General features: G+C 40.6%; 1 protein-coding gene across 1 annotated transcript in view; it reads right to left on the bottom strand.

Annotated features, from left to right (window-relative positions):
* The window catches only part of thsd4 (thrombospondin type 1 domain containing 4), a 49463-nt gene that overhangs the window by 23939 nt on the left and 500 nt on the right, over nucleotides 1-25024 (bottom strand). Inside the window, exons 2-7 of the mRNA XM_083914048.1 lie at nucleotides 24140-24194; nucleotides 23844-23913; nucleotides 22277-22599; nucleotides 20748-21180; nucleotides 19197-19299; nucleotides 16077-16213 (exon numbers count right to left, since the gene is read on the bottom strand). Of these exons, the coding sequence (XP_083770174.1) occupies nucleotides 16077-16213; nucleotides 19197-19299; nucleotides 20748-21180; nucleotides 22277-22599; nucleotides 23844-23913; nucleotides 24140-24194 (1121 nt within the window). The remainder of the gene's footprint in view (nucleotides 1-16076; nucleotides 16214-19196; nucleotides 19300-20747; nucleotides 21181-22276; nucleotides 22600-23843; nucleotides 23914-24139; nucleotides 24195-25024) is intronic.

Below are 25024 nucleotides of genomic sequence, written 5' to 3'. Positions count from 1 at the left end.
ATTGTGATTATTTTCTACAAATTAAACTCTAGGCCTATAGGTCTATAAATAAAGATGTGCTTGTACCAAACATAACAAATGCATTTTGTTTCAACATTACATACTGCACAATAATGCAGTTGCTTTTCCATTCACAAATAACATAAATGCATCTCAAATTTAGTAATATCACATGAGTAGTATACTTGTATAGATGTCATAGTTGTCGTATGTATGTAGTCATTATAGTCATCCCGACTATCAACAAATCAGATTGCTTGATTTGAGCTCTTTCAAGCAATTCAAATGACACTTTCTGTGTTTACGGATACTGCATCCTTTCAAATTGCATTAGGTGTTCAGATAATTACATTTAAAGTAATAAGCATACAACACAATTATCTGTGGAGACAAAATTTGTAAATTGACTGGGATGATGTCAAAATGACACTCCAGCTGATCGTAATATACCCCCATTAAAATCAACAGCTTCTAAGCGTGGGACTGTGGATTTATGTGTGCACTCATGCGTGCAAATAGCCAAATATTTTCTTGGTAATGATATGCATGTTGGCGCTATACTAAATAAATCACACCCTACCACCTTTCCTCACATTCTGCAAAGCTGTTTCACAGAGCAAGTAGAGGCATTGAGTGGGAGGAAGCGTAGAAAGAAACAAAATATCCACACCTGCAACTGAGACACACACACACACACACACGCACACATATCCTGGCACAGTTCATCGTGCCAGTAGCATGTGTCTTTCTCAAAAGAAAACAGTAGTACACTGGAAGTATGAATTGTTTTGTTTTCATAGTTGAAGCCTTGATCCTCCACCCTAGAAAGTATGCACAGTAATCACAGCACAGCTGCAGACATGTAGGAATGGAACGGTTCTTTTCAGCATCCCGTGCGTCGGGATGAACCAACATCCATCATCTCCTGCTCCCCTGGTCTGGACAGATCTCATTATGAAAGCATATCGCCCAGGGGTCGGGCAGGGCCACACTGACTCTCCAGTACACCCTGGGGTCTTTGTTTCCTTCAACAAGTGGGTCAGCCCTGAAGCAACCTTGGCTCCAGGCGCCTGATTCCTCCAGTCTCCAACCCACACACATCAGAGTCATGCTCTACAGTAGGTGGGCTCAACATTACTATACACTGTTGGGGTCCGGCAGACACACGCTCATACAATAGCTGTATTCAGCTACTGTTACTACTTACTTACTATTGTCATGTTTCCAGCCTTTCTTGGGGTTTGCTGTTTGGAGGAGGTATAAATCCAAAGCTCATTAGCAGAAACATGACTGCAAACATAATTAGCAGGTGTGGCCTGGCAGCTGCAACGCCTCTGTCATTAATCCATCTTACGTCATGCTCCATACACGCTCATACTCAAGGATGAGAGCAGAGGATGCAGTGGTGCAAACAGCCATATTCAAAGTCTCTCGCAAATCTTACTTTTTAATCATATTCCATTAATTGTATCCACTTCTTAACTTTTAAATAGAACAGCAAAAGTTAAGAAAAGGCAGAAAGTATGAAGAGAAATCACACGATTTTTTGTGCATCTGGGATTGATATTAGTCAGCAAAGCCAGGCATGTAGGTCCCATGATTGTTTCCTTTGAGCAATATATTTAACTGAAAAAGGCAGGAGCACAGTGGAGGGAGGCGGGTAATGAATAAAGCAGATCCAGGGAGGATTTGGGCTGGGAGGGGCAAGGTGTGGCTGAGGGAAGCCTCTGCCTAGATGACATAGTCTGCAGAAGAGATATGAAACTTGTGACACCTGTACCCCTTAAAGAACCCATATTGTAAAAATTGAGATTTCAGTGTCTTTTTTTTTTAATTATAAGGCAGTTTGAGGTACTACATAAACACTGTGAAAGTATCAAAACACTCAATCCTGTCAGAAACTGTATGACACTGGAATGCCAGTGCAGAGATGATGGGAGGGCAGATTCTGAAGACAGTGTCTTTCCTCTTTAAACATGTTTTCAACATGATGGGATAAAGGTTTTGAAATTCAGTGACAACTATTTTTTTTCTACTTTGATTTAAATGGATCACAGACATGGCCTGTAGGCTCCAAGACCTGTTCCTTACACAGTAATCTTGACCTAACAAGAAGCCTTTGTGAAGCACAAAAGTGTGACTGACAAGACTAAACAAATAGAACAGATACATTCTGTGTTAACTCAGTTGTTTCTGTGTTTAATGTCTTTATACACCTCCTGGAAGCCTTTTGTTAATAAAGCTGTTAGACGCCATCAGATAAGAGTCTCATTTACAATAGGGTTTGACCCTGAGCATCAGTGAACAGACATACTCTCTTTGTAAAATATTTAAACATTTGCAAGCAAACACACAAACACATTCTGATATAGAAACGCACATTTATAAATAGGCATTTATAATTCATTAAAACTGTGCACAAAAATTCCAAGAATATAGTCTCAGATAATATTCTCACACAGCATCAACTGACACATATTCACACCTATGTTTCTTATCTTATTCTCAAATGACGCTAAATCCCAGGAAGCCACTGAGCGCTGACCACACATAGAGTGTCTGTGACATTCCAAAGAATCCGATGAGGCATACAATGTGCTAAACTGTCTCTTCAATTGACAGCCACCCAGATAGCAGCCAATCACTGTCAACAGCCGTCTGTCTGAGGGAGACCTGTGTGCCTGCTGAGTGCTAAAAATACAACCTTGTGTCCGTATAGTATAGCCTCATAAATCTGCCTCTGATACCGGATACTGGGAATCACCGCTCTCTGCCATTGAAACATACTCCCCTGCAGAGATCAAGCTGTTGTGTGTCGGCCACATTGCTCCCTTTACATAAACTGTCCCAATTATCACCACCATCCATTTATCCATCATATCAGCTATCATCTGTCCACCTGCTTAGTCTCCACACAGGCCTGATGGGGAGATGCATAATGATCATGGAGGGATAAAGAGTGCCACACTGTGACAATGGAAAAGCATCACAGAACAAAATACGTATAAAAACAAATTTTTTGCAAAACATTTTTGGCTCCATTTGGTAATAAACTTCCTTAATCTGGACATAATCCAGCAAAGGTATTTTTGATGTTAATTTATACCAAGAGCAAGGATAGGAAAAGCTGGATCTGATTGTGCAAATACTTTCTTTATTTCTGCTGACACCAATATTTGAAGGCACTGGCCCAGATGCTGTTGTGCTGAACTGTCGAACAGGAAATGGAAGTTCAACTCTGGCTGTCTTTGACTCTTCCTGCAGTCCCCAAGTCCCATGTGGTGCCTTGAAATATAACCCAACCAATTAACTAAAAAAGCCTGAAAGAAAGTTGCACAAACATTAATTTAAAGTACTAGTATTGTATATTAGTATACAGGACTAAGATAAAAGTAAGGCCTGAGACCTGAGGAGAAAATTAACAGACCAAATGAAAAAAAGATAGAACTAGAAAATGCATTTAATGTGGAAATACGTGTAAATGCTTTAATGATGACGATACAGTGAAAAACAGCTAGTTTGCAAAAATATAAAAAAGGTGAATATTTGAAAGAATATTAAAAAAGCTGAATATGTGCACACTTTTGAAAAAGCTGAATATTTGAAAGGAATATTCAAAAGCTGAGTATGTGCAAAAACATGAAAAGGCTGAATATTTGAAAAGAATATTAAAAAAGCGGAAATTGTGCAACAGGCCAGCTCTGTGAGTGCCAGTGAGAGAGCAGCTCTGGAGAGCCAATCAGAGGCTACCTCTTTGAGAGCCAATCAGAGGCCAGCTCTGTGAGCGCCAATCAGAGGCCACATCTGTGTGAGCCAATGAGAGGCCAGCTCTGTGAGAGCCAATCAGAGGCCAGCTCCCCCATACAGGGACTCGTACCATCAACCCTCAATTCCCAGCCATGTTCTGTTAGGACTGACCTTTTGACCTCATTACGCAGCTGAGACAAATCAACGTTTGCCATGGAGATCAGTTCATCATATGTGGGTCAAACTAAAGCATTGGTCACTGAAATGCATAGAAACATGCTTCGGAACAACTCCTTCTCACGGAAAAACTATGACTTGTATTGCTGAAATGTCTTACTTTGAGCATTATGAGGGTTTGGTTAACATGGAGAAATGTTTTTGCGTAGAAAAAGTTCAAAAACCATGACGTTATCTCTCTCCGATCATTCGGTTGAACAAATTTTAACATTGGAGTCAATGAGAGCAGGAAGGCACCTCCTGGTGCTTTAAGAATTAACAGAATTAGAAAAATAAAAGTCCTAGTGCTACAATGAGCACATTTTCTGAAAGAAGACAAAAATGCCTACATTTTGAGATAAAAATTATATTGAAAAGTAGAAACTCACACCTGAATGCTAGAGTGGGAGAGAGATCAAAGAGATTCTCTTCACTCTACCAGCGCAATACACACTCATTATAAACTCTGATCGGGTCTAAAAAAACATAAAATGGAAGTGTGTGGGTCTAGATGAGGTTCAAAGAGGGGCATGTTTAAGAGTATTTTTTAGCTGATCTCCATTGGTTTGCATTATTAAAAAAATGTAAAAAGGGCTGAATATATGAAAAAGTATGAAAGGCAAGAGCATAAATCAGCCGAAGGAGCTGAACATTATGATAGTTGAATGGTTTTTGTAGCTGAAAGTATGCAGCATCTAGAGGGGACTAAAAAACGTACGGGAGAATAATAATAACGATCACGATTTGGATAACATAGGTTGGAAATGCTTAAAGCATCAAATAGAGGTACCACCAGTTTGTTGGAAACATCAAATGGTGATCCCATCAAATGCAGACACTTTGCTTTTTCACAGCTTGAAAGAGGCCCTACTCACAAGGTTAAATGCTCCCCTGTCTCCTGAAGAAAGACTTTATGAGCTGTAGCAGAGCCCAGCGGAGGTGTGACGGTGCAGAACAAGTTTCTGACCCCCGAACTCTGAGCGCTTAAGCCCACCAGAGTTGCACAGGTCACTAAGAGCCAGTGAGGACCGACATGGGCCAGTGAGAGCTAGTAGGGGGGACAACAGTGCCCATCAAGATTCAGGAAGTGTGGGCCAAACTAAGACATCAATCTGTCATCTCCTTCACATCTTTACTCCTCAAACACCATTTGTCTTAACTGTCTTCCAACTGGAAATCTCATATTCAAGCCCTCTTGACAGTGACAAGTGCTCTAACAAGTGTCCTTAAGCAGGATACTGTATGGTTATTAGCTGCTGCTTTATAGCTGAAACTGTGACTTTAAACGGTCCGTCAGGACTTCCATACAGTTGTGAGGTCACAGTTATACTATAGGTAGAAAGTGCTGCTACAGTGCCATAACATTCATTCACCGGTTGCTATTGCTTTGGTGGTGTAGACTCCGACAGCGCAGATGTGAAAGACCCGGAAACACGGACCAATCAGCGCAGACTGAAGGAGGCTTAAAAAGACAGCCGCTAAAATGGGGGAATAAAGGTATATTCAGACAGACGGAATGAGAAAAATAATGTGGTTTTGCTGCCAACTGGACATTGTAGCCACCTAGTGGTGGTTTTGAATGAGATCATATTTCGGTTGAAGTTTAGTCTCTTGAGCTTTCCATAGTTTCAGTTTTGTTTTCAGTGCTTGCAACACAATAGAGATGTTGTGATTCTATTCTATTCTATTCTATTCTATAACATTTAAGGATTGTTACACCTACGTTTCTGTATTTTCAGTTTTACAACTTTACCCATGTGACAATAAACAGCTTCACTTGGAAAACTGTTCACTATCTTCCAAACTAGCTTAACGGGAATGCCATTCACTTTGCAGGTATAAGTCATTAATTTTGAACTGACGATGTTGTTCCATGAAAAGTGACCAACATCATTTAAATTCATGAGAGGAACATGAATGCGACGTGTAAACTAAGGTTGTCAAAAGTATAGATATTTTTTAGTACCATGTGTTTCAGAAAGCTTCAATACCCTCATTTGACAGTATTGAAAGTATTAAAGCTATAAAGACACAGATCTACAATTAGATTTCAACCCAAGGCTGCACAGAAGAAACAACAGCATAGAAATCACAACACTGTATGAAAGTTTAAAATTCTGATATTGTGACAAAAGTATACCAAATTGCATGGTAATCCATCCAATAGATGTCCAGACAGTTCACTTAAAACTGACCAACCTACACTTGTCATCCCAGGAGCCAAGTCATACATTTAGAAATACATGCACTATGAGTTCAAATCCCTAGACTGATATCACAAGTACTAATGGTAAAGACAGCATCTTTCCTCAGCAAATACCCATCATAACTGTTACTGCATATACAACTGACAGCAGGCTCTGCTGACATGAATCCATAACCATCTGCAGTGGGTAATGGTGGGGAACACTGTGAGTGTGCAGCTGGGGCTTGTCGTGACAGAGATGGGATTGAGGTATCTCCACCAGTCTTCAGCACGCAGGCTGTATATCAGGGCACTCATCCCCCTTTTAACAAGTCCGTCTGTCCACCACAGCGGGGAATGCATTAAACAGATGCAGCTGTCAGTTGGAGAGAAGTGAGGAGTGGCCTGGGATGTTGTTTGATGAGTTTGGACCTGAGCTGCGCTCCGGGTGCTGGGAAACATGCCAGTGGCTGAGACCTCACCACTGCACTGGATCGGATGTAACGTCATCTTTATTAAAATAATACGTCAAAATCCTTGCCCAAATCTGTCAGTTCAATTTTGCACTTCTTATCAGTAGGCATTTATAATAATAGAACCTCACATTTAGGCTCATGTTATATTTGGCACATTTATCATCCACAAGTATCAACCGGATTTCAGCTTTCATAACTGCTTTTCTCATTCTGTCACCAGTGTCTTCCATCTAACTGGGAAGAGCCACAGGAAGTAGTGCAAAACCAGCTACTGGGCCTAGAGTACTGCAAGCTACATAGAGTTTTACCCTCAGCAGGGCCCACTACAGCCAGCAGGGAAGTGTGTGGTCAGTGATTGGCTTTTAAAAATACACACACCCTTCTCAAATGCCTTTCCTCATTATAAAGAGAGAAAAGTCGCAGCTGAATGGAATCTCCACCATAAAGGGATCTTTCTTTCACTGTTCATTTGAAAAGAGTGACCACATCCAGGGGGGTTTTAGTCCCTAAGTGCTGCCTGTTTCAACATGCTCGTAAGTACACGTGATTCATGAGAAATGCTCAGTGATACTAAAGAAACTGATCAAAGGATATCTGGATATCAAATATACTTAACATAACTGTCAAGGCAGGAAAAGGCATCTTTATTTATATGGCGCATTTCATACCAAGGCAACTAAATGTGCTTTACATAAAGACATAAAGACAAAACATGTTTTTAAAACAGCATAAAAAACACCGTTTAAAGCAGGAGCAAAGAAGAATAAAAAGTAACAAAAAAGAAAATAATGTTTAAAGTTATTAAAAAGAGCTCAGCTTTCACATGAAAAAGAGAAATGTTTTAACCTGGATTTCAAAGTGCTCACAGTTGGGTCTGATTTCGGATCTGCTGGTAGATTGTTACAGTTGTGTCACAGCTAAATGCTGCTTCACCATGTCTAGTTTGAACTCTGTGCTCCACTATCTGACCTGAGTCAGTAGAGCTCAGAGCTCTACTGGGTTTATATTCTACTAACATACAATTAATGTATTCTGGAGCAAAACCATTTGTAAACCAGTAGCAGAACTTTAAAATCTATTCTGTAGCTGACTGGGAGCCCATTTGAGGTCTTAAGAACTGTGGTGATGTGATCTGGTCTGGTTCAATCTCGAGCTGCAGCTGTTTGATCCTTTTTGGGTGGAGTCCTGTTAGAAGACAGTTACACTGGTCAAGTCTATTGGAGATGAAAACATGAATCGGCTTTTACTGATCAGTTTGGGACATAAATTAATTCATTCTGGATATTTTCTTAAGTTGATAAAAGGCTGATTCTGTGACTGATTTGATATGACTGTTGAAGGTCAGATCTCAGTCTATCAGCACGCCAAGGTTTCAGACTTGGTCTTTAGTTTCTAAAGACAGCGACTCGAGGTGTTAACTGACAGCATCCCTCGTCTCTTTATTGCCAAAAACAATGATCTCAGTTTTTTCTTGATTTAGCTTTTGGTTCATCCCATTTTTGACTTGCTCCAAACAGTGACATAATGACTCTATTGGACTGCAGTCATCTGGAGACAGTGCAAGATATATCTGTGTGTCATCTGCATAACTATGATAGTTGGCATTAGAAATCTGCAGAATTTGACCCAAAGGCAGCATATATAAGTTGAACAGAAGGGGTCCAAGGACTAACCCCTGAGGAACTCCACATGTCATAGTCACTCGATCGAATTAATAACTACCAATGGTCACAAAATAATTCCCCAAGTGGGACCTGAACCATTTTAGGACTGTCCCGCTGAGTCCTGCCCAGGTTTCCAACCTGTTTAGTAGTATACTGTGATCCACAGTGTTGAACGCAGCATTGAGATCCAACAGGACCAGAACTGTTACCTTGCCTGAGTCCATTTTTTCTATCCAAGAGTTCATCAACTGTCTCTGCACTCACACTTGGTGACATTGCTAAAGCTTCCATAAACTTAACACTGGTATTCTCATTTATGTACCTTTTCTTAACAGAGTGTAACTGAATGATTGGAGTTATCTGTAAGTCAAAGAACACACAGAAATGATCAGAAAGAACCAAGACTTTGATATTAACAGAAGTAATGTCAACACCTCAACAATGAGATAACAAGATCCAGAGTGTGGCCTTGAGTGTGTGTGGGCCCTTCCACATGTTGGAAGAGGCTAAAAGTGTCAAGAAGAGACAAAGTTCTTTGGCATTTGTGTCCATGTTATTTTCTATGTGAATGTTAAAATCCCCAGATATGATCAAAAATTTGTAGTCGATGCAGATAACTGAGAGCAGTTCAAAGGATTTTCCTGGGTATCTTGGTGGTCTATAAATAACTACGAAGATAATTTTTGACTCCCCCTTTACTAAAACACAGAGATATTCGAAAGAGTTAAAATCACCAAATAAACTCTAGTTTCCTTGCACTGAAATACAGATTTTAAAAATGTCAGCAACTCCGCCTCCTTTTTTACCACTTCGACACTTATTCATAAAAGTGTCATATTTTTTTAGTAGAAAAGTTATGTAGTTCCTTCCTCCTAGTTTATATGCAGCATGTGATGTAATATTGTTAAAAAATAACTACATTATATAATATTTACAGTTCACAGTTCAAAATCACATCACATTGTAGTTGAGCATTGGCAATGTGGTTTCTTGAAAAGGAATGGAAATAGCTTTTACAGAAACCTGCGAAACGAATGACATTCCCATCTGCATCAGCTGTACTTTGCTAATTACCAAATGTCTGCATACTAACACGCTAAACTAAAATGGTGAACATGGCAAACATTATATGTGCTTGTCATCAGCAAGTATGAATTTAGCTTAAAAGATATAATCCGTAAGATTTTCATTTAGTTAATTGTCTTTTAAGTTACTTTTGTTACCACCATATTAGTGACGCTGCTGACAGAGGTTGGTCTCCTGTGGACCCTGTCACTACCAGTAATGCTGTGTGCATGAAAGGGATGGTTCAAGTCTGAATTCTGAGTTAGGCTTGCTCTAATGTGCCTGGGACATGAGTCACAGGACTTTTACGCAGGAGTCCACTGTTCTAATCAGGTAATTAACTTACTTACCTGACTTACTTACCTAACAACCCTTAATTCACCAATTTAACATAATGTTAAAACAGCGACCGTTTAACAACATGCGCCGGTCAGAAAGCAATTTCTCGAAACTGGTAACTTCTCCCAACAGCCTGGGAAATAAGTTTGCCCTGAATTCCCTTGAAACATAATTGATAATGCAGGTTTGTCGTATGGGGATGTCATTTTTCAGGAGACAAGGTTGTGTGCTGAGCCACCCAATCGGGAGTGCAGTGCTACTCTGCAGTTTTGAAGTAGCACCTTGGAGCCATCTGAGGCAGGACAAATTATGAAGGAAAGCAAAGCCTCAGCAGCACACACAAAGAGTGCTGAGTGTCCTGAACAGTGAGCAACTGTTTGGCTTGCCTACCGTCAGGATGTAGACTCTCTGTGACTAAGCACAGACACTTAAATGGAATAAAATATATCGGCAGTCCATTGAAATCTGTGTGGGCACTCTGTATGCCAACATGGGGGAAAAATGAAATCTGTCTTTTATTATATTTCCAAGACCTTTTGACCTTTTTAGCACTGAAACCTAAACAATACAACAGACAATTTAGTCTGACAGCAACCATCCAGGTAATGAGAGGATGATGATTGACCCTCCATCAGTTCAAAACTAAAGGCTATGAACCTCAAAAGAGCTCAATTTCATAATTAGTTAGATAGATGTGAGTCTTTCTAACAGCCAATTTAAGGGTGTAACTGCATTAGATTGAGAAATCTAATATGGACACCTGCAGTGACACCAGAAGCCAAAGGTCAAATGGACAGAGCTGGGTTGTTATTCATGCAGCATGAAAGGTGTCAGGGAGAAGTATCAGGGACCACACAAACTGTCGGCTGTGTGGTAGGAGACTCTGTAATCAGCAGCAGTGAGTCATGTACACGGGCTCTGCAGTTCAGTTTGTAGGGAAAGTTAAATTGAGCCACATTTGTCTCTCAGTCCAAATGTTTTGAATTCATTTTTCATTATCATGATTAAGTATCTAAAAAAAAAAAAAGTTCTTTGCCACAACCTGCAGCAGAGAACCGCAATGGGACTTGAAAGCCAAAACTAAAATTACCTCCAGACACTCCTGCAAAGTAAAAAAAAAACTCACAAAGGAAACAGTGAGCTGCTATATTGTGTGAGTATAATGTAGCTTCAACCTCAGCTCATAGCATTGTTCCTTTCAACTCTAATTTATTTACCTGTTATTTTCTAAAAGTCACATATGAGTGTGCACATGTGAATGCTTTGAATGTTTGATTTGATTGACATCTACACATATCTATACAGGTTTAAGAAAAATGCAGTTCACAGTTGGACAACTAGCTGTTTCTTGACAATATCATCAATGTGTTCCAGGCTTCAAAAAATATGTAGGCTACTTCAGTATCTCTGAGCTATGCAAGGACACGCTCTGACCCCCTGGATCCCCTCCTTCTGAATAATTAGAAAGACATAACAGTACAGTGTGGTTTGGCTCTGATCTGAATCAGAGGCATTAGAGTACCCGGCAGGTCGGAGAATATCACTTGTCAGTTCCTTGGGGACTGGCACCAGCTTGTAAAGTAACTGGGTCTGACATACCTACTGATCTATGGAGTATAGAAGTGTTTTAGTTCAGTTAGTAGGGACTTAAATGGGTTTAGTTTATTGCATTTTAGTTATAATCACTTTAGTTTTAACAGCGTTGCTGTTACTGGTGTCGAAAATAGCCAAAAAAAGAACAGATACTGCTTTTGGAGAGAGAGACCAGTGAGATATTAAAAACAGAGCTGTGTCTCTTATCTCAGAGAAACAACAGCAGTTGATGTAATGAATGTGTGAAACATGTTGTAAAATACAATCTGGTATATGTAGAGTGACCCACTAGTAAAATCGTCTTACGCAGCTTGACTTTCACCATGAGAATTCAGCAAATGTGCTCACTTATGATGCATCAAATGCACTTTTCGAAATACTGATATGATATTCTCCATCTCCATCCACTGAGCACAGCAGATGGTTGACTACTGGGCAGGAAGCCACCAGGGCCACATCAAAAGAGTGTACTTATTCTGCATGGACCCTGTCTGCTGCGGCAGCCACATTAACAACAGTGTGCTACTTAAGGATAGCCTGAAAAAGCAAACTTCAGCTAACAGCTGAACAATGTAAGACGGTGTGATACGATGTCTCAAATGTTACAGAGAGCATTCCATCCAATGGGTGTCAAGATATTTCTCTCTGAAATTCTCTGTTAGCACGGTTGAAAAAATAGAATTTATTCATTTAAAATGTTTAATTTGGATCCATCCCATTTCACAGTATTTTGACATGTTATTAAGTATCAAGTTAGGTCAAGCAGAGTTCACCAAACTAGAGGAGCATCAGCTGATTCAAACAGGCACCAATAATGACAATTCAAATAATCTGCTCTTCTCTGTGGGTCTTTGCTGCTCCATGCTGATGACGATGCTGCTGATAAATAGCTGTGCAGCAGTTAAAGTCTTTTTTTAATCAGTATACTTGCAATGACATCTCTCACTCTGAGTGTTATGTTCAGTGTATAATCCTCATGCCATGGTATCTATCTGCTGGGTGCTCTTACCCCTGGAGGGGAGAGCAGAACTCAAAGTGCCAACTACAAAGGTTTACCAGTGTTAAGTTCATTGAGAGCAGTTATGGTTTAAAGGTTTACTAAGAAGGATTTTCCTAAAGAACTATGCATGAGCTCATACAAAAGTAATCCCTCTCAATCAACACTTAGGACACCCTAGAAGTGTGTGGTGGTGTCTGTATCTACAGAGACCCTGCCCTCTGCCTGTAGTTTCTAGATTATATTTGCGGTGGTAACTGACCGGGGGGAGAAAGACCTCCGTAGCAACTGGAATTCAGCCAACACAAACCCCAAGTTAGAGCAGCGCCGCTTGCCATCAACCTGCTGTGACCCCTGGCGCTGGGGTTTGTTCCGGCTGTATTTGAGTTGCTACAAGTGCTCAAATGACCATATGCACCTGTAGTTTCCGCCAGCTGCTCTCCTCTCAGCTAGGTAGTCTCCTAGTGGCAGGGAGTGAGCCCAGCTTGTTAGCCTTCGCTACGTAGGTGTGTTTCGGCAACAGGGCTTCATGTGGCCCACAGCAGCTCCACCTCTTTGCCCAATTTTGTATTAGTCGGGAGCAGACGCTGCCGAGATGGTTACATCCGGAGCCACCGGCAACTGGCATCTTTGAGCTTCATTTTGGTTCTTCAGAAACCTATGGCTGACGTCACAGAGACTACGTCCATATTTAAGTCTTTAGTCCACATGGGTGTGCAGCCCGTTCAAGTATCCCTTTGAATTAAATTTTGAGATGCTTTTACATTATGTCTTGCCTTAAAGCTTGGCGGGATCTCCTGTTCCAATGGCTGGAACAGCTGAGAAAATCCCAGTAGAGGGAGGGTGATGAGAAAAAAATCTCTTTGAAAACTCACCATGAAAACGTGCTGATGAGTTTCAACCCTCAAATAATCATCTTGAGGCAGGGAAATAAACCGTTAACCCTTGCAGAAAAATAGTTTTTGTGTAATTGGTTGATTTAGAATCATAAATAACAATTTAGTTTCCGTCATTAATAATAATTCAACCCTTCCCACGCGAAAGGATCACCATGTCATTTGTGTTAACAGTGGAAATATGATCAAGGCCAAAACGAGAGATTAGAGGGCTTTCTTTCTTGATTAAATCTCCATCTTGAGATTTTCGCTGGATTACAGCACATGGGAAACACACGGGGTTAACACAGCGAGGTCATCATAACCAACTGGAAATGAGTTCTTTCTCCAACATATTTCAGTTAAACCCTGATCAAAAAAGCGTTAAAGTGAATCCTGCACACTGAATACATAACCAGCCATAAGCAAGCCCACACAGCGACTTATGTCTCCCAAACCCTGTGCTCACAGGTATGTTTTCATGGTGTGTCTTAAATATGGGGTCAAGAGTACAAATATGTCCTACATTGAGATCCCAGGTCTAATCCCAGGGGGTAATAAAAAAAACTCCTCCTGACCTCTACTTCACTCCTGCACATCACATTACTTCTGATACCATGCTGCCCCCTGCTGGTCACAGCTATTACTACACCAGAACGACTGCTCGACATACAATTTGGACACAAATTAGGTGTCCAGTTCTTAAACACTTTTAGTTTTATTAGTTAGGATTAAACTTTAAATTAGGTTGGGTTATTGTTAGGATGTATCCATGGTTTATTGAGTCAATAGACATATATTTAAAAGATAAATCACTCATTGTCAAACATGAACCATATTTCAAAATTGTAGCATAGAATATCCAAATAGTGTTGACCAAAATCGACTTGCAAAAAGAAAACTTCCATCCTTCATGTCCTTTTAACTGTACTTTGTTGTTACAGATATGTAAGGGATAATGCTCAATGAGGTGCCCATTATCAGGAGTTAATGGACTTCAGGGAGGTGCGTTGGCCTTCTTAACAATTGATAGCACTGTGGTCACTTTAACTCTGTGTTTTCATCCAGTGTGGCACTGTTGCACTTTGTTGTTTGTTGCTTGATGATTGATGATTGTTAATTGTTGTCCCATGTCACTCATGTCGTTGTGTATTCCATCTCTTTTAATTATTAGCTCTTTGTCATCATATGTGTTATTATTGTGCATTTTACTGTTGTTTTTGCTGCTGACTGTACTGCAAATTGCCCTCCTGGGACAATAAAGATCTCTTGACTCTTGATATGACTTGCCTCTACGGAATCCATTATTTCCTGATAATAGACACCTTAAAGGGCATTATCCCACTTATACCATGGTCACTCGCAAAGTATGTATGGCAGCAAATTCATTTAGAATGGTAAACAGAATCAGCGAATTAGAATTAGAATTGAGTATTCACACAGACTATGGTGTAATACAGTAAAACAGCATTATCAGGCTGCTCCAATAAGTCTGTTAAGAGTCTCCAGTTGGTCCAAAATGCTGCAGCTCGTGTACTAACTAAAACAAATAGAAGAGAAGATATTTCTCCTGTATTAGCTTCTCTGCACTGGCTACCTGTAAAATCTAGAATACAATTTAAAATCCTTCTCCTTACGTACAAAGCTCTTATTGGTCAGGCTCCGTCGTATCTTAAAGAGCTCATAGTACCGTATCACCCAACTAGATCTCTGCGCTCTGAGAATGCAGGGCTACTCGTCGTTCCTAGAGTCTCCAAAAGTAGAATGGGAGGCAGAGCCTTCAGCTACCAAGCTCCTCTCCTGTGGAACAAACTCCCAAGTGTTATTCGGGAGGCAGACGCTGTCCCCTTATTTAAGAGTAAACTTAAAACTTTCCTTTTTGATAAAGCTTACAGCTAGGGCTTACGATAAGACTTTATTCTGCTTAATGATGCTGCTATAGGCCTAGTCTGCCGGGGGATAATACTTTTCCTGATACTCTGAGCTTCTCTCCTCTCTGTCTGAATCATTCATGTCCCATCAATGCATGTTACTGATTCAGCTTCTTCCCCGGAGCTGTTTGTGCTTTGTCGTCTCGCAGGTCTCTGCTGATCGTGGTAGTGCCTGCTGCCATGGTCCTACATGACGCTTCCTGCTGCTATTGTCACTGTTACTCATATGTACTATCACTAGTTTAATAAACTATAAAATTTGTAGCTGTATCATAGCTGCTATTGCCACTACTCATCATTGATCATGTTTGCCACCATAATTATTATCATTTTCATATTCTGTCACCTTAGCTGTGCTTGTTTCTACTATTCTGTTGTATTAACTGCCTTAACATATACGTCATATTCACATTACTATAAATATTATAGTTACTGTTAGGCTTTGCTTGCATCTCTGGAAGTGTGTCTGTCTGTCTCTCCCTGTCCATCTGTGTGTCTTTTCTCTCTTTCTCTCTCCTTTTCTTCCTCCCCAACCGGTCAAGACAGATGGCCGTCCTCCACAGAGCTGGGTCTGTTCCACGTTCCTGCCTGTTATAGGGAAGGTTTTCGTTGCCACTGTACTCTACGGGGGAATTGTTGGGTCTATGTAAATCATAAATAAGTCATTGAGTGTGGTCTTTACCTACTCTGTAAAGTGTCCTGAGATAACTTTTGTTATGATTTGACACTATAAATAAAATTGAATTGAATTGAATTGAATTAAAACGTGATGTTAGGATCCAACAACAATGCCAACTTATAAATACAAAGCTTGATGAAGCTCATGTTCTGTGCTCATTTTCTGCAAAGCATGTAAAAGCATTATTTTTAGTATACATAAACACCATGGATCTGGTATAAATGGGGACAGTTATAAGATAAAGGAAGCAAAGACACTGGCTTGTGACTAAAAGGTTGAAATAAAAAAATTATTCATGAGGAGGCCTACCGAACACTTTCCCGCCACGCAGAGAGATGTATCATTCTGCCCACATGGCGTCCCATCGATCACCCTCTCTGACTGTCGCACGTAGAACCTGAACCCTATGGCCCGGCAGTTGAGTTCACAATGCTGATCCCCAGGAACTGAAAAAAGACAATAAAAATACATATGATGGACAGCATATAATACAAGTCAATGTACATTTTTACAAATCTTTACATACTTCACATATTAACAATGAATTCTTTGTAACGATGTGACAGTGACATATAAGGAATAGGAACATTTGTAGAGCACAGTGAATACACATTGAGAATTATAAATAACTGGACCTTTTTTGTAGCATGAGAATATTCAAGCACAGGACCTCACATACTTAATGTCACAAAAGTTTAGAGGTCGGTAACAAATCATATCATGCAGGGCACAGGGTAACATTCTGTTACCATGTTAATAATACAAGCAATACACAGGACTGCTATCTAGCTGGTTTGTTTTTTGGTTGCTTTGTTGCTTAACCACTGCTTTAAAACTGCAGTTCATGGCAATATAGCAGTATAGCAGCAGTGTTGAAAAAACTTCATAGCAAAAGAACACAGAGAATGTGTAAGAAGGTGTTTTTTGTAATAAAAAAAAAAGTGAGATTTCCATGTCTTTTTTTTAACCATAAAGCAGGTTGATGTGCTACAGTATATACTGTGAAAGTATCAAATGCTCAATCCACAGCCCGTATTCAGAAACTGTGCCTTTAAGCGAGCCATCAGGACTTCTGTACAATTGTGATGTCACAACTATACTATGTACAGTATAGGTAGAAAGTGAAATGACAGAAAGTAGAGAGCGCAGATGCAAAAGACCCGGATACACTGACCAATCATAGCAAACTGGGTTTTTTCGGGTGTTTCAGTCAGAGAGTAAATACAGGTATATTCAGACAGACAATATGAGAAAAAAATAATGTTTGAAGATTAAAGCAAATAGAAGTCTAAATACAAGTATGAACATGAAAATGAGGGTAATATGGGATCTTTAAGTGCCCCAAAGGAGCAGATAAGTGGGCTTTACAAATTCAGAATGATTCAGAAAGGTTCACAGTCAAAGTCAGTTCCTTGGAAGTACATTCGTAATATACTGTGCACGGGCAGAGCATCAAATGATAGCACAAAAGTTAGAAGAAACAAACAATAAAATATATTTGCGATTCACTTAATGACACAAAAACAACAGTGAGCGACCACAAACGATCCTGGGGCCGTATTCACAGAACATTTTATCTTAGCCCAAAGAGTTCTCCTAGGGAGCACTAAAACTTCTTACTTAAGAGTAATTGATTAAAACCAATTCCCAAAGTCTCTGAGACCAACTTTTACTAGGGAGTAGGAGGGACTCCTAAGCTAAGACTAGAGGGTGCGGTTGACCTTGTTGCTATGAATGACATCATGTTCATACCTTCTACGCCCACAGTGATTGGATGAGGGGGAATGAGACCCTAAGAGTGAATTTATGACAGAAACACTTCAATGGGGAAGTGAATGAACTGCCGCACTATGTGGGGTCTGGATAGGGCATCTGGTGCAAAATCCTCCTGACAGACAGCTGAGAGATGCCGGTCAACCTCGTTTTTCCCGTGGTCTAATAGTGGAGAGTTGAAACAGCTTTAACCAAGTACTTTTTATTGGGTGTATTATCTCTGGTAAAAAATCACCATTATCATTAGTTATGGTGTTATGAATTTGAGCGATAGTGTTCTAGGGTTAAAAAGTAAGAAGTCCTAAAATTAGGAGTGAAACACAACTTAATTTTAGGAGTTATTACTAAATCAGCAAGTTAGGACCTACTCTTAGCCTTTAGATGTTTTCTGAATATGCCCCCATATCCCTGTTTTTTACATTTTGTTCAGGTGCTTTATAAATTAGATATACTATAAGCCCAAAAGAATGGTATTTCTTAAACAGATGTACATGATCATTTTTAATCATTGTTCAAGATGTGTGTCAAACAATCCAGACTCAACCTACGTTTACCTGAGGTTATTTAATCTTTACATCTGCGTTACCCGTCAGTCAAGGTCTACAGCACAGGACGAGATCTCAAAACACACATGGGTGTGACAGGATATTAATCTGGAGCCTGTTATTTCCATTAGTGTTTTCAGAGAAATTACATTTCACGAGGTGTTTTGACTGTTGCCTGGATACTTCAGGTGAGTAACGTCAGAGAGTTTGTATGGGTGAACATTTCTCAGTGAGCGTGCAGACAGGTGACATACTGCAGCGCTTACATCACACCACACCATAGTTCATATAGATCACAGGTCAGGCAACTGACATGGAAAATGTGATTTATTGGGAAACATGTGTGGCCTAGAGTAATCTTAAGGTCAGGATCTGACTACCTCAGAACGTTAAGCAGGACCTTTGTGGTTACACGTTTTCTGTCATTTCTACAAACTTTCACACACAAACTTCATGACTTTACTGCTGTTATTTGTTATGTCTTACGCCATGTAATTGGCGTAGCTATAGGACTAGCAATGTTGGCCTGTTGATCGGTTGGTGAGTCCACAACTTTAGTCCATGCCATGAGATTTGGTACATTCATGGTGCTCACAGGATAAAGCCTACTGTCTTTGGTGATCGCCATATTTTTACTACATATTTGTGGATTTGAGTGAAGTGTCTATTGGGACGAATTGTTGTTTAGTGACAATTAGAAAATGTTACCATGCTAACATGCTAAACTAAGATGGTGAAGCTAAACGTTGGCATTGTAGCAATTTTAATTGTGTGAATGACAATACGGCAGACAGACAGACAGACAGAGATTTGTTTTTACAGCTAGCATGCTGATATTAACGTTAGCGCAAAGCACTACTGTGCCTAAGTAATGTTACAGCTTCAGAGCAGCTAGCATGGCTGTAGATTAACGTTATCCTTATTTTTCATGAAGCCACAAGATTATTACAGTTTCACTATTTGACGTATTTATTAAAACTATGTAATTCTTTGCTTATTTGTTAATTTTCTGACGTTAGCTATCACAAGCACAAAAGCTAACTGTTACTCCCGGGGTCCACAGAGGAAAAAAATGATACATGCATACACTGTACATATACATATACCCTACCCTCATTGAAAGGTTCCCACTCATACAATCTTCCCATGAAAGGCTGGTTGTTGTATGAAGAACACTGAACAGCCCTGATGTGTCTGCTGGATGGAGGACAGGCCTGTAAATGGACCAAACACACACACACACACACACACACACATACATTTATTTTCCACAAAGACAGAGTCCAGCAGATACATCCTTTTGTAACTGTGGCAAGTTCACATTTCTCATTGTCATGCTCTGGAGCCATTGATGGAGTGCTGCAGATGACCTCTGTTTTAACAGTTTTAACCCTGTGCTTGCAGCTCAGTCTTTCTTGCTAAAAGTAGTATTCCAGTATTTATGAGGGCTTGCCAGTGTAAGTCAACCTCCCTAACATCCCCCCATATCTTCTTTGTCTAAACAAGCCCCTGGTCTGCTTTATTTTGCTTGAATATCTGTGTCATCAGAGACAATATACAGAACTGACACTGTTCACAATTAAGTTGAATGCACAGGAGGGATTCCATAACCTTGGATCAGATAAGCAAAGCCCATCCACACACTTTACAGCTGGGGTTTAAATGCTATGAGCCAACAGCTTTACCAATATTAGTAGACAGGGGGAAAATATTTTGTGTAAGTATCAAATAGCTTTAAATTCTAAGAAATGTTTGGTTTGTACAGTTTTGGAACAAAAATGTAGTTCTATAGGAGGCTAACAAATGTCCTGTGCCACGTTCCTCCTCATTGCGTTGAGTGTGTGAATGCTCGCTAGGTAGCAAGTAGCTTTCAACTGATATGATGCTGTGCCAAGCAGCCCCTCATTGTTGTTTTGTATCTGTAGGCTGGGGACAAAGAAAAGAGGGATCCGAGAAAGTACAATAATGATCTCCTCCTCCACGTACATGTCTCCACGGCATGTAAACACTAAATATCCTGACCCATCTCTGTCACATTGACCGTTTTTAAGCAATTCATATCAAATCACATGCTGATGGAGCTATTGATTGAGGCTGCTACTTCGCTGGTCATAAAGTAAAATTTAATTTGCCACCAGAAGCAAATTTTTTATTCGCCTCTTCACTTGCAGAGAATAGAAGGTGACAGGAGGCAAATCTTGTGAGACAGTGCCTAATTACTGCATAGCCACCAGGCAAATGTTGCCTTCATTTGGATAAAGTTTAAAAATTGAAATTTAGACCCATCCTTTTTTTTGCATCACTGGTCAATGCCCAGAACCCCACAGGCGCTGCATACCTACAGTAGGCTTTTACTGTAAACTTTATATCCCTGTCGCCACACATACAATACCTGTACACTTAAACTCATCACTGTTGCACTGTGTAAAAAACTCAAATCTTATGTTTCTATCTTTTACTCTTACATCAAAATTTGTAGAATATAACTAAATAAATACTACAAAAGTGATACATACTTTTTATTCCACCCACTGATTAATCAACAAAATAAAAGAATCAATAAAAAATCAGATCAATTAGGAAAATCTGTGATGTTATTTATCAATTAAATGCCAATGCCAGTATGCTAAGAATAAGAAAAAGAAGGTGCAGATATGCATACATTACTGTTGCAGATCCTGTAGTGAGTATGCTCCCCTGTGCAGAAGGAACTAGGCAGGGGGTCGTACGGTCTCTCTTGGTGCTGCTGCGGTCCAGACATCTGGCTGCTTGATTGTGGCTCCTGCTGGACCTGAGGCTGGTTGGCTGAACCAGGCTGGTAGAGGGGGGCCCAGACTTGGTTATTTTGGGGCTGCTGTGCCCTGGGCTGCATGTAGGGTCTGCTGTAGCGATGGAGGTTGTTGGAAGGGTCCAGGTTGTTTGACCTGTGGCCCCCATGACCTCTAGTGGTGGGGTGGTGACCATCAGCTGCAGGAGAGCGTCTCTGTCTGTGGAGGCGAGCCGCCCCAGATCCCTGGCCTCTGTCCATCTGCAACTGAGCAACATAAGGAGCTCTCCCATAGCCATACCTCCCCGGGCTGATGTGAGTGACCCTCCTGAAGAAACAAACATGAGGGAATCAACAACTAAACCAATGACTGTGTACTATTTGTCACCAACATTTCTCTGTTAACTAGCCCAGAGATTAATTCAGTTACCTATCGTCTGTCAAACTAAAGGAAAGATAATTTACTGACCCTCCTTAAACCAACCAGAGGTTATACAACAGATGCCATTCAGTATATTTGGATCCACACCTTGTTTTGTTTCATCTGTTAGCTAAATGTCTTCTTTTGCCAAACAGTCAGGGTTCTTCAACCGAACCACAACTTTTGAGAAGCGTCCAGATCCCAGTAGCAAAATTCTGTGAGCTTTTGTCGTTATTTGGCTCCTTAGATTCCGACTTAAACACCCCCCCCCCCCCCCCCCCTTACTCAGCTGTCAATATGCTATTTGTTTAAAAGCAAGCACAACAGGAAGGAGGTCACAAAGCTGCCAAGCACAAGCCGAGCCTTTGACTACATCCATAAAAGACTAGCTTTGCACTGAAGGGCAGTCAGATGGCCCACAGAGTCACTTTTAGACCAGGCTGCTCAGCATGCAGCACGGCCGTACAGGCTCTCTAAATACTTGCTGATCTTGACAAAGACAAGAGCCACACTACTGAAAAACGCTCTTCATTGACGTCAAATTACTTCCAATAGATGGTGACAGTTTTTCTTTCACAGTGCTAAATGTAACACTCAGGTTAAATAAATGATCATCAATTACAATAAAATATTTAATAGAAAATTACTAACTCTTTTGCACCTATTTGCAGAGCACCTTATGTCTGAAGCTACTGATAGGTGTCAGGTTCAAATGAAATGTTGATGGTGGTGGTGGAGAGCACAATGTAAAACACAACTTGAAAAGATCTAATGGTGAAGGATGTAGAATATCATAAACCTCATTTTGATTCTCTTCAAACCATGTATTGATTGCTAGTGCCTTGGACGGAAGTTAAATTTGTCAGCATATGTTTCTTTATTCCGTTTATATTGTTTCCTCCAAATATAAAAATAAAAAACACTGCTTTGGTAAATTCAGTTGTAAGCAAAGTGATCCTGTAGCTCAATCAATCCCATCACCCTATGCAGGATGATACAGTACCTCCTTCCACCAGGCCAGGTCTCCTTCTCCTCCCTCAGATCTCCACGGCTGCTGCTGTTGGAGGACCTGCCTGCATTGCGGTGCAGAGAAACTGTTGGCCGCAGGGCTGAAATGACGTGGCCTGGTTGCTGGGGGTGAACACCATCTCTTCTGGAGGGGTATTGAGATGGAGTGTAAACAGGCAAGCAGGGCCTGCTCTGCTCTTGTACGCCTCTTCCACAGCTCCTGGAGCAGGTGGACCAGGACCCCCAGGTGCCCCAAGAGCCCTGAATTTCTCCATGCTCTGTCCTGAACTCCTGTTGGGGCTCTGCCCTCTGAGCAACCTGTATGGTGATGAAACAACCAAGATTAGCGACACCATAGAGTGCAATAGAGTTGGATAGTGCCACATAAAGTGAATACCAGGAATTGATGGAAAGCCTCCATCAACAACACTTTAATCCCTCCAGATCATGGCCTTGTACATCAGCTCAAGTCAGTGACCTCATCTCCTCAACATTACCATCCTGCCCCTCCTCCTCCTACCACTGTCCATGAAACCAACCTCTGTTCACTGTTATAAAGCCCTGATTTGGCTGATTAGTGGGTGTCTGTTAGTGGCGTATCCCCTATTGGCTACCTGCATTTCTCACTGTTGACTCTATCCCTCTGTGCAACTTTGCCAGGGATGAATTAGCAGTGATCACTGCACTCTCTGTTTGAGGAAGCTGCCAGGGGAAGCTCTGAGCCAAGTCGGCTTTATCCGCGGAGCCGTGTTGAAATCCTACTCTTTAAGGAGCACTTTGTCTCCATTCACAGCAACCTCTCTGGGCAAACACATGGTCGTAGTAAAAGCTCAGCTGCTTTTGACTTTTTAGCAAATGTAAAGAGAAAACAGAAGCGCTAGGGAGAGTTGGCAGGAAGTTCTTCTCCTGTCAATCAGCCTGTGCAGCTATTCAGAGAGACCTCAGACACCCCACCATCTCTTCTACCCTGCTTCAGTCTTTGTAACTCAATGCCACTGTCATCTCTCAGGTCAACCACAGGTCACACAGCTGGACTCCCTGTGGAAACAGGCCCCCTCTAACCTGACTGGATAGTTGATTGGTCAGTCCGCTTCATCCAGGAGAGCATCCACTACTTTCTTCCCTGTGGTTCCTGTGGCCCCAGAGGTCAAGAGGTGGGTAACTGACAGCTGACATAAGCCCTCTCTGTTTCACTGCAATCAACAGAACTTTCCACTCATGCTCTCATTACAAGTAAACAGATTAGCACCCGTTTCAGGTTGCCCCTGGAAAAAATCTCACTGTTAATACATACTGGGACAGAAGCAAGAATGAAAAGCTGTAATTTAGGGCGGCTATGCCAACAAGACACGATCATGCATGCCATCTCCCACTGGAAGAGTGTTCCACTAGCCTTTGCCAACCATGCGTTTAGACTGATAGATATTTAAAAAGAAAAGAAAAAGAAAAACCCCTGGAAATATTTGAGGGAGGTCTACCATCATGTCAAACAGTTCATGCTAGAGCACACATTATTTTGAGTATTTTTTTTTCAGTAGCAGCACTATGCAACTGCTGCTCACCTTCCTGTGGTCGGTTGTGTGTTGGCAGTCAAGGAGGTCTGAACAAAGCAGCAGCAGGAGGACAGAAGCTCTACAGGAAACAGACACAAGTGGTTACTGGTGATACTTACTTATTGGGTTAGAATCATGAATAAACATAGCATTGTGATGCTAATAAAATATTTGTAAATTTAAATATTAATGGGTAATCAGAGAGTGACACAGTTGAATTACATGAAAATAGGATTTGTCTGCATTAAAATACAAAAAGTCTGAGAAATAATTAGTCCATAATTGAAACAATCTCTCAATATTACCTGACAATCCAGACGCAGGCTGCCTGCATAGTTCCTGAATCCTTACAGTTGGACACTTGAGTGAAAACAGAGAAGTTCACATTAGCATACACCTGAGTGGTACAGACATGTTCAACACAAATGCTCTCTGTTAACACAAAGGAACTGTTAGACCACTATCCACCTGGACAATGTCATCTGTTAATTACCAAAAATACAAATTGTGAATAGTAGTAAAACGGAAATTGTATGACTTGAAAGTGAAAGTTATGGGGAGAGAACTCATGCTCTGTATGGCATCATGTGTATGGTCCGTCTAAGGAGGCAGTCCTTTTCTTTTGATGTATCTTGTTCTACAGCTTATTAAGTCAAAGGAACCCATTTTAATAGCATCAGCAATATACCCTGTTAGTGATTTTTTTTCACACAAAAGTTTTCAAATTGAAGTGGATATGTGCATCTTTTGTTCTTCTGAAACTGAAACCATTCATTTTTTAAATGTTCATACACTTACGTGTTTTGGTCTGATGTTCATGAATGGTTTTCATCAAAAATGGATAACATACCATCATTTACTTAGAATGATATATTTTATGGACAAGATGCAAATGTTTAAAATATTTCAAGTTGCTGAAAAATGGGTAAACACAAAAACAAAAAAATAACAAATTATACACAACTGTATCTAAATCATGCAATTTTGTGATGTGTGTATCTAGCTGGATGTTTCTGGATGTTTTCTCAACTATAACTTTTGTCATTGTGCTGAATAAATAAAACATATCTTTACTGATCCTGTGTGTCATACATATCCCATGAATTTCAACATCCTGCCCCTACACCCCTGTGCCCGACAGTCCCTTAAGACACTGACTCAGGGGGAAAGAGTAAACGACTTGTACCCAC

The sequence above is a fragment of the Echiichthys vipera genome (assembly GCF_963691815.1).
Source record: "Echiichthys vipera genome assembly, chromosome: 1".
In the NCBI taxonomy this organism is placed as follows: domain Eukaryota; kingdom Metazoa; phylum Chordata; class Actinopteri; order Perciformes; family Trachinidae; genus Echiichthys; species Echiichthys vipera.
Note: the sequence above shows the minus strand (reverse complement) of the source record. Positions and strands in the feature narration are given on the sequence as shown.